General features: G+C 33.1%; 2 protein-coding genes across 2 annotated transcripts; both read left to right on the top strand.

Moving 5' to 3' along the window:
- Window positions 1-414: 414 nt before the first annotated feature.
- Window positions 415-2,844, top strand: LOC144555984 (Ribosomal protein S24e family protein). Its single transcript, XM_078304447.1, has 6 exons — window positions 415-663; window positions 1,170-1,320; window positions 1,729-1,813; window positions 1,909-1,956; window positions 2,061-2,161; window positions 2,527-2,844. Exons 1-6 carry the CDS (start codon window positions 510-512, stop codon window positions 2,660-2,662), a joined length of 675 nt encoding a protein of 224 aa, XP_078160573.1. The 5' UTR covers window positions 415-509; the 3' UTR covers window positions 2,663-2,844.
- A 3,116-nt stretch (window positions 2,845-5,960) lies between these two features.
- On the top strand, window positions 5,961-7,993 carry LOC144555931 (uncharacterized). Its single transcript, XM_078304373.1, has 2 exons — window positions 5,961-6,479; window positions 7,643-7,993. The coding sequence occupies exons 1-2, from the start codon at window positions 6,099-6,101 to the stop codon at window positions 7,880-7,882; spliced, it is 621 nt and encodes a 206-aa protein (XP_078160499.1). The 5' UTR covers window positions 5,961-6,098; the 3' UTR covers window positions 7,883-7,993.
- Window positions 7,994-10,750: the final 2,757 nt, after the last annotated feature.

Genomic DNA, 10,750 nt, shown 5'->3' with positions numbered 1-10,750 from the left:
ATTAGACTAAACACACACAAAAATCCTTCATCAACGATAATGAACTTCATCGGTCTGAACTATCCCCACTTTATAACAAATAATAAGACCAACTTTTTTATAATAGAAGGAAGATCACTCGAAATTTATGGATAAAAATATGCTAAGTGTACAAAAAAGACATTTTTGCATAAAAATGATTAGCATGCACTGTCTTCCTGTAGTCTGTTATCTGTAGGTTTTAAAAATAGTATTTTATTTACTACCGAAAGTAATTTGAAAAAATTATAATTCTCATCTCACCATGAAAGAAGACCAATAGTAAGGCCCATAATTAAGAATACGCCTATCTATCAGACCCAATATTTTCCAGCACTGGGCCGATACCAAGCTTCCCATTGGAATTGGGCTTTGGGCACCGTTTTTCTACCCCTGGGGCATCAATCCCTTGTCGCTACAATTCCCAAGTCTACCGCCTCTCGCTTCTGAAACCCGAAGGAAGCTACTGAAAGACATTGTCGAAGATCGCCATGATACGTAGCACGCTGAGCTCCGGACCTTCCCGCCAGCTCCGATCGGCTCCGGCCAGTTCCCATTGGGCTTCCGCACAGAGGTTTCTCTCCGCCGAGGCCGGATCGAGTGACGCCTCCTCCGATGATTCCTTCCTCCGGTCCGCACCTGAAGGTTCAGTTCCTTCCTTCTCTTTCGTTTCTTCTCTCCTCCTAGGGCTATGGATATCTTGGTTGTTAACGGGTCATGGTCTGATCGACTTCTGGACGGGCACACTCACACCAGACCAATTAGCACCTCAACTTTACATTTTCTTTTCTAAATTTTAAGGACCTAAAACCCTCGGCACAATACTTTCATTTGCAACATGTGATCCAAAACCAGCCAGGTCTGACTGTAGGAGGTAAGCAGCCCGTCATTTTAAATCAGCTCACTTAAGACTGACCCGTGCATTATTGGGTCGGGTGCACATCAACATTCCTCTGACCAATTACAACCCGTAACTTCAACTCTGTTTTTTTACCTGCTTGAGCAAATGGAATGTGGGTCGAAGTAATAGCTGGCACATTGAGATGATTTGAGTCGAGTACAGTACAAATGAGTGCAAACCTCATCTTTTGTTTTCTTAATTATTTATTTTGCAATCCTTAGTTGACTTGGACCTTTTTGTAACATGGCAGGTTTAGTATATGGAAAGATTAATGGACGTGGACAGTCCATTTTGGGGAAAAACATGCTGAAAACTGATTTAATTCATCACCTTGAAGGCTGTGATTTGTCATTCCATGATATCAAATTCGAATATAACCGAGTTTTTTTCCTAAATAGCGTGTATTGCCCTTTTTAATCTTTATTTTTTGTAAGCACTGTAGGCTGAAAGAGGATTAAATCTCCAATTCGAATTAACTAATACATACTTTGGTAATAGGAATAAATTATGATATTATGATTGCTTGACAATAACAGAATTTCATTTATATACCAACAAGATAAAAAATAATGCAGATGCCCTTCTAAAATGTCAAAGTAGCAGTTATAAAAACTCTCCATGTGAAGTATTCTAGAGCACCAAATTACCCCCCTTCTTTATGATTTATGTTTCCATGAAAGATGGATACGTTGGGAAGGCTATATTTTGTGAGGGTATACCATCTTTCTTCTTTTTTGCAGGGGTGTTTGACACTCTGCAGGGTATAAATGAAAAAGTCACTAAATTTTAATTTATTTGTTTGGACTTAGCTTGGTACAATTTCCTGCTCGGGCTTCATTTGATAATGCCTTTAAACAGATAAAGTTGAGAGGGAATTTGTTCAATTTGGCAAAGGTAATTGCATTATATTATTAATCCCTGAGCAAATTTCCTCAGCGATATTTTATAAAATCATTCTGTTGTAAATTGTATATCTATATCTTTCTCAGATTGGCCGGTCCGAGTGGGACATGAAAAACTCGTATGATGGAAAAGCTGTAAGTATGGTTTCAAAATTTGTGCATAACCCTTGCTGAATAAGCATGGAATAGTAATATTTTTTTCAGAAAATGAACATATTGGCTATCTCCCCAATCGTCAGGTGTTAATGGAAGGCATCCCCTACAATGCAACCCTGGATGACATAGAACGCTTCTTGTCTGGATGCAACTATGATTCTTCCTCCTTTCAATTCGCTACTAGGTGACAATTAATTACCTATTGTATATATTGGGGGTACCATGCCATTTTCCGGCAGTGTTAAAGCATCACAGCACCAACATTTTGACAATGCTCTGTTGTCAATTCTTGGTTGAAACTAGATCTAGTCCGTGTTAATCTCAATTTGTCTAGTTTCCTAAAGATGTATCAATTACCTGTCCACATTACTCTCGGGGCACAAGAACTAATCAGTAATAGAAAAATTCAAGCTCTGCCATTTCAAAGAGTGACTTGAGAGTTTTTAAATTGCCGAAGCTTATGCATGTTATGTGGGAATGCATTAGTCACTGAATCTGTATCAGTTTCCAATAAACATTGTAAATTAGTTGGCATGTTTCCTCATGCAGGACTCCAGCAGACTCAGATCCAATAAGGCTTGTAGTGGTGAAGTTCCCGACGCAGCTCGATGCCTCATATGCATATGCTTCTAAGAACAGAAGCTTCTGCCTCAGTACTCCTGTCAACATGCGTATTCTCCAGTAGTTTAATATGGTTCTTTTTTGGAGGCAGGGACCTCTGTCGTTGCTTTGCTTCTTCTTTTCAACTTTTGTAGTGTGCACTACAGTGGAACCTTAAGAAGCACATTATTTTCTGTGCTGGTTTTATTTTCCAAGTGATGTCTTGTATGAACCAACACTGCAATAGTGCAAGGGTTTACTAACAATTGGTATCAAGCTGGTATTCAATTGGTTCCAAAGCCAGTACAGGCATCAAGGTATGTGGTACTGCCCTGTAGTGCAAGTACGATTATATGAGCCAGACTGTCATGATATGAGTTCTGGAGGTGCACGTGATTCGTTACCATAAATTCTCCCTTTTTGGGAGCTCCAAAAAATGATTTTTGAATTCCAAGTGTTCATTTCAACCATTATAAATGCTTTCCGCTTTTACTTTATTTACTTCAGTAGCTACAACCTACAAGGCATTACGACTCTTGGAATTACATCAACAACCTCTACCAACCATTATGTATCGGATTAGACATGGTGATGTGATGCTCTTACATATGCTCACCCTATTTTTCTTCTAAAGTTGAACGACCAAAACTGTACAAACTAAAATTTTGTGGGATTTTTTTTTTAAGAAATAGGTTACACTGAGAATATTTTTTTTACGACCATTACAACTGAATAACGGTTGTACAAAAAAAATGTAGATATCTTTTCTGTATTGTAGATTAGTGTAATTATCAGTCGCATGGTTTGAAAAGTTAACGGTTCATTTTTATCGGCGCTTAATCTATTACTGATTTTTAAATTTTATGAAGTTGATACACAATTCGTCTAAACTATGAAGAACATTTTATAATTTTACGTCTTTATTTTTAATAGCTGTGTTATTAGTTGTAGCTGTTTAAAAAATATATATAGTTTTCTACGTATCTCTTTTATTTTTTATGAATGGTATACATGTACGTGTCATCATATAAAGATTCAGATAGTGCGGTACTACTGCGATGTAAAATGCCCTGAAAATTAGGGAACAAAAATTATCCTAGGAAGTTTTTCTTTCACTTGAGAATCTACTTTACCATGCAACTTTTCGATACTTTTTATACAGATCCAGTAAACAAAATGCTACGAAATGTGATGCCACAGTAGATTGGATTATTGGAATTCTACCGTATGAAAAGCCAAGTCATTGCTCTCTCCCTTCCCCGCTTCTCTTCTGAACCCTGAGGAACTAACATCAGCATGACCCTTTCCTCTTTTTTCTTTCTGCCAGTTTTGTCCCCTCATTGTCTATTTTTCTCTCTAAAGACAAAGCTCTACTGTTTGCCTTTATTTTATCTTTTTATCTCTTCCCTATATCCCTTTTGTCTCCATCCAGACTCTTCCCTCATCTACAATCTTCTCAATTAAGAACAACCCATAACCCTGATTTCATTCATTCGAGTTCTGTTCTTCATAAATTGAACTTTTTGTAGTATTATTTTTTCTTTTCAACAAAGATCAAGTTTCATTGGAAACCACCAAACTTATTTCATTGTTACTAATTAAACACTGATATTTGATTTGCCTCCACTAGTCATTAGACTTCAATATATAATATATTACAATCATACGACTTCGCTAAAATAAAATTGACAGTTTAATGTCATGGCATGGCATGTGTTTATGGTGTGAACGTACTTTTTTACCACATGGATAACTATTGTTGATTTGAAATATGGCATTAACAATCTGTTAGTTTGGATAGAAAATTAAATGAGGTGATTTGATTGGAAGTTTGAAATTCGATGGCTCGTGATTTGGAAGATGCACTAAAAGAAATTTTGCCTTAAAAAGGTATTTTATTTTTCTACCGCATAATTACGTACAGTTACTGTAATTTTCTGTTCAACATGCAGGATAATTTGTTTGATTCATTTTGGTTGTGATATTAGTTACATGGTTTCACTGCATAATTTATATATTTTATCTTGGATAATAAAATTAGTCAAATCACATGTTTTTAGATCATCAGTATTTTTTAAAATGCTATAAATGCATCTATTTCTAATGTATGATGATATACAATTGTGATTAAAAACAGTGCTTATACATGCTTGGTGATTCTCCGTCATTTTTATTTATATCCAATATTTAATATGTTTTATCAGAAATAACTAACTTTTTGAGCTTTTTTTTTAAATACCCAAACTGCAGCAATTTTATGCGGTTTGGAATTTTTTTTTTCACTATGTAACCCCGTTGCACTATATCTCTTTGAATTTAAAAAACAAATTTATTATTATCGTGTAAAGGACATATATTGAACAATCATATATAATTTCAATAATCTTTGAATAATAAATGAAACTGTAATCCATTAAAAAAATAAGCAAACGCACACAATAAATAGTAAATGTATTTTAAAATAATTTTATGGATAATTCTTAAATAATCTCTTAGGCTTTCGAAAAAACTAATGCAAGTTGTTGTATGTCTACTATTGATAGAAAACTTAAACTGGATTTTTGAGACACTAAATGACGTTCTTTTTTTGCAATTATGATTCTGTCGGATGCCCGGAGATGATCCCCTGCACAAAATCCAGATCCGTCTCGTCCCCCCTTTCCGAATTGGGGTCATACGCGCAAATACGACTTTCCTAGCCAAAGTTATGGTTGTTTAAAGTTAAAAAAAATAATGCTCCCCTGCAAAAATACCGATTACGCACTGATGCTTTATGCCCGACTTAACGACGGTAGAAGTGCGTCGATGTTTCATTGTCAAAATATCGATGACGCACCAATGCTCTCTAAACGACCATAACTTTATTATTGCCAAAACATCGATGATGCACCCATACAGATTGGCAATAACCGGTATTAGTTTTTTTCAAAAGCCTAAGAGATTATTCAAGAATTACTCGTATAATTATTTTAAAATGCAGTTATTATTTATTGTGTGTGTTTGCTTATTTTTTTTAATGGATTAGGTTTCATTTATTATTCAAAGACCATTAAAATTATCTATGATTGTTCAATATATGTCATTATACGATAATTATTATTTTTTTCAAAATTCAAAGAGATATAGTGCAATAAGATTTTTTATAGTGCACAAAAAAAAAATTAAATCCCAAACTACAATATTTTATGGCAGTTTGGAATAAAAATTCCAAACCCCAGAAAATTGTTGTAGTCTAAGTATTTAAAAAAAAAAAGTTCAAAAACACGGTTATTTCGGATAAATTGTATTTAATATTGGATATAAATAAAAATGACGGGTGATTCTTAAGTCTTAACCATCATATGACAAATATCATTCTATGATAATTGCAGGGCTTAGAATTGCAAACAACATAATGTCCTTCATACATCCATATATACCCCATCCCTTCATCTCCACATGACTACAAAACCAACACAACACCAGCCCGCCAACACATATACAACAAAAACACACTCCGAGAAAGAGAGACAGAGAGAGAAATGGCACAAACACAGTCTCACTCCACAAGGTGGAGTCCAACACCAGAGCAACTGATGCTACTGGAAGAGATGTACAGAAATGGTGTGAAAACACCAAATGCAACTCAAATTCAGCAAATAACTGCTCAATTGTCTCGCTACGGCAGGATACAAGGGAAGAATGTTTTTTACTGGTTTCAGAATCACAAGGCCAGAGAGAGACAGAAGATCAGGCGGTGGCTCAGCCGAATCTATGGTGGATACAGCGGTGGTCGTGGCAATTCCCCGTATTCTCAGTTCCATCCATTGCTACTTCCTGCAACTCAGTTTCAGCAACCCATGATGGCTTCTCAAGATGGGTTGTGTCTTCCTACTGATTATGCATTTCATGGACATGATCAGGTATGAAATACGTTACTCGAATTTTAGTTAATTAGCGTAAATTTACAGTTAAGAGTGTAACCACACAAAAAATACATTTAAGATAAAATAAACTACAAGTGTGGGTTTTTCTATTTTATTTCTGACATTGAATATGTTATTGTGTCACTGATATTAAAAGTTCGTTCTGCTTGTGTGTCAGTTGAACCCATTTGTCAGTGACATTGAAGAAGAAACAAAGGTTTCAGAAATGTGTAACAGAGGATTTAAATTCAACACTGTTGATTACATTACATAGTAGTTCGTATTACAAGTAAAATAACATAAAAATTGTGGCCAACTTAATTTGTCCCTGAAGTCGCTGACACAAACTTAATAATTAGCCTTCTTTTTTTATTATAAGAAACCTAATTAGAAGTTTCCATTCTTGTCTATAAACATCTCGATTTGGATTAAATTATTAATTATATAAGTGGGAAGATGTTACATTCAAAATAGGGCTCTTTCCACTTTAGCTATTTTTATGATTTCCAGTGCGGACTGAAATTATATCTATGAACCAAATTTTACAATGGAATGATTTTGGTTAAAGTGTACATTTTTCACAATTTATTAGGTCGTAGAGACTAAAATATTTCAATATCAATAGGCTAGCTACTTAGGATAAGAAAATAAATTGTATTGAATCCTAGTAACAAAAAATTAGAACCAATAAAGATTTGTTTATTGAGACATAATGAGGTTTTCGACAAAACAATTTAGAAGAGATTTTTTGTTCTGAAAATTAACAAGTTCTTTTCTTTCTATTTTTCTTTTTCTTTTTTGAGACAAATTCTGAAACAAGTCATTAATTATATCAAAGTTTTGCTTTCTTATTTTTCTGCTCTTTTCTTGTTCTTGTACAATTTCTTTTATTTACTTTAATTAGTTGTTCCTTGTTATTATCATTATTGATATATTTTTTGAAGTATATAAGTGCTGTATCATCACGTACTGGATTCCTTGTTTAATGATTAATTTTCTGGACTAAATTAAATGCATTGCCATACATGTACCATGTACCTCTCCACAGATGTACCCATCACGCTACCAAGGACTCGATATATTTTGGAAATGAAATCATATGAAATCAATGATATACAAACAAAAAATAATTGTCTCTATTTGTTGTTGTCTATTAACAGGCAGTGCAAGAGGATGCAGCTGATGACCCAAATTTTTGTTATATTTGTTCCAAGTTAAGCCAAGGGTTCTCTGAAGAATCAGTTACGCATGAATGGATGGCCATGATGGGTTTGGATTCGACGATCAAACAGTGTCGGGGCCCTCCAAGAACCCTCAATCTCTTCCCTTCAAACCACCCGAGTCTTACCGGTCCGAACAATTCTCAAAACTACCATCAAGCACTGGTACCTCCCAGCTGATGCATGACTTGATCATACCAGTTAGAAATATCTTGTAATAATAAGCTAGCTAGTTGTCGGAGTAGTATAGTCGAGTTATGGTCTTTTCTGTTAGCTGGTTCTCTGTTGATCGATCTGCTCGTCCAGTTGGTGTAACTGAGAGCTTTTCTATGATTATTAAATATATAAGTAGAATCTTTCTTGGGAATCTTTTTTAACAAGTCGTTTTGGAAGTATGAAATTGTGATGAGAAGAGTATGCCGGTACGGTACAATTAATAATGAGTATGACTAATATAACATCAGTGTCATTTAAGCTTATATAACATTAACTCTAAAATTTATCGAATCGACTTCAAACGGTGAATTCAAGCCGTTCAAACCGATTTACTTTATTAGTTGTGTGTTTATATACAAATTTATAAATTTTCGAATTTATTTAGTATCAAGTCAAGCAGTTGAATGAGTGAGTTTTTAAGTTAATTTTAATACATTCATTTTTTAATATTTGTACCGCTTGATTTGATGCTAAAATAACTCGAAAATATAAAAAATTTACATGTAAACGCATCACTCATAAAATAAATTGATTTGAACGGTTTGAATTAATCGTTTAAAGTCTATTTAATCAATTTTAAAATTAGTATCATATAACACCAATGTTACACTAGCTAGACTCATTAATTTACAAACACATGAGAAAATGAAGCGCAGCATTTAAGCTCAATTTTAAATTCAGTTTTCACTGCAAGTTGGATTTGAGAGAGCAAAAGTAGTGACTTTGTAATATAATCAAAATATAAAATGGCTATTGGTTTTTGTCTTTGCATTTTTGCAAATTTCAGTTTATGTCTGATCGAATTAAAAGGGGCTTTTAAGTGGATTTGACTTCTCTGAGACGTCTGTGTCTATGCTTATATGAAAAGCTGCAGCGGTTCATATCATGAGTTATTCTGAGTACATTGATTCCAGTCTTTTATTGGTTCCCTAGACAAGTAGGCATCTATCATCACCCCTACAGTAACCAGACAGTATCAATCTAAAAAAGCTACACCAAAAAGGAATTGGAAACATAATCCAAAAATACGGAATCTTGCTCGCTCCCGAAAGAAATAGAAAAAAAAAGCTTTTCTAAAGCAGCATATTGCTTTTGCTCCATTTTATATACGATGAACCACTTTGGTCTAAATTTTACCCGTCATGATGTAGGGGTCACAACGAGCTGGCTCTATCCGAGTTAGATTTTAGTTCAGTTTGTTAATTTTGAACTGAGTTATAATTGAGCGAGCTGGATTTAGGACATTCAAGTTAAAATCTCAACTTGAACTCGTGACAAGCCAGTTCGAGCTAGTTCGCGAGCTGAAAAGCTGGCTCACTGGGTCTGACTAGATCTTGTTTTAAGAAGAAAATAAATTCTATTAACTTTTTAGATCGAGCTGGACCACACTGGACGATATAAAATGCACACAAATTCATACAAATTCACAAATTGATGCCTAACCGAGCTAGCGAGCGAACTGGTGAGCGAGCTAGGCTCCATCTTGAACTCGTTAATTCTGAACCGAACTAGTAGCAACCTTTTTTAATTATAAAATTAAGAGCTTTTTTACTAGCCCTAGAACTCATGAACGTATATATCAAGTTGATGTAAAATATGAATTGTATCCAAATTTTCAATTATAAAGTTTTATTTTACAATTATATAATTTTAAAATATGAATTGTATGCAAATTATGTTCGTTTGTCATAGAATTATGCGGAGTGAGATTAGACGGGGATAATAATTTACTTGTGAAAAAGAGAGAACTCATGGGTACGGATACACATGAAATTGATAATGGAAATGTGCTGAAATGGGTATTCGGTTGTACTGTGAAATTAGTTGTGCATGATTGTATTTTTCTTTCTAAATGTTTGATATTATACAATTATTTTTATTAGTAGAAATTTTAATAATGCAAAATAAATAAAATATATTAAATAATAACATAATGTTGCTATTAATTATTGTTTTATAAAATATAAACATTACTTATTACTTATTTCTTATTATTTTATAAATATATATTTATAAACATTAAAATCTAACAGAAGTGGCAACTAAATTTGAAAATATATTTTAGATGAATTTTGAAATGAATGTACGAGTATGTATGAGAGTGTGTTGAAATGAATGTCTGATTGTATCACAAGATTAGTTGTGAAAAAAATTATTTTATTTCTAAAATGCTTTATATTATATAATTATTCTTATTAATAAAATATTATTATAATTAAATAACTTTGATTAATGGCAACATAACAATAAAAATATTTATTTGTTTAAGTACGTATATTAATAAAATAATACTTCATCAATTTATATTGTAAATATTTAATAAAAAAACCTTATATATAAATATAATTGTTGTTGTCGTTGACTTGACATTTTTTTTACAATTAAAAGAATAGAGATTATCTCAAAAAATTGTTTTTGATATACATGCTCTAATAGCAACCATGTTTTTCCAAAAATAAAATAAAAATCAACGTGTCATTACATAATTTATTAACTGGTAGTTAAATTTTTATGAGTTAATTGCATTATTATTGTTTAATGGAGAGAGAAACATCAAGCAATAATAGATAGAAAGAAAATAATGTAGTCCAGTCAAATTGTTTTTTTCCCATCAAATAACAAAGAGATGAGAACGAAAGTGGAAGTAGATTCAAATTTCAATTTTCAAAAAATATGTAATTGAATGATGCGCAGGAAAAAAATTCTAACAGAAGCAAATTTTGGGGAAATTCCTATGGTTTTGATTACTGCCAAACAGGCTCCAATGGAGTAGATTTCAAATGTCTCATTATTTTTTTTTTGGAAACTCTTTACTATTATTTTTTAAAGTAG

Source organism: Carex rostrata, chromosome 6, assembly GCF_964058835.1.
Source record: "Carex rostrata chromosome 6, lpCarRost1.2, whole genome shotgun sequence".
Lineage (NCBI taxonomy): Eukaryota > Viridiplantae > Streptophyta > Magnoliopsida > Poales > Cyperaceae > Carex > Carex rostrata.
This window is presented reverse-complemented; position numbering and strand designations above follow the sequence as displayed.

Coding starts and splice junctions, on each gene's coding strand:
- LOC144555984 (XM_078304447.1), top strand. CDS start 510: ATGATACGTAGCACGCTGAGCTCCGGACCTTCCCGCCAGCTCCGATCG. Junction 1,321..1,728: donor GTTTTTTTCCTAAATAGCGT/GTATTGCCCTTT, acceptor GTTTGGACTTAG/CTTGGTACAATTTCCTGCTC. Junction 1,957..2,060: donor ACTCGTATGATGGAAAAGCT/GTAAGTATGGTT, acceptor CCCAATCGTCAG/GTGTTAATGGAAGGCATCCC.
- LOC144555931 (XM_078304373.1), top strand. CDS start 6,099: ATGGCACAAACACAGTCTCACTCCACAAGGTGGAGTCCAACACCAGAG. Junction 6,480..7,642: donor CATTTCATGGACATGATCAG/GTATGAAATACG, acceptor GTCTATTAACAG/GCAGTGCAAGAGGATGCAGC.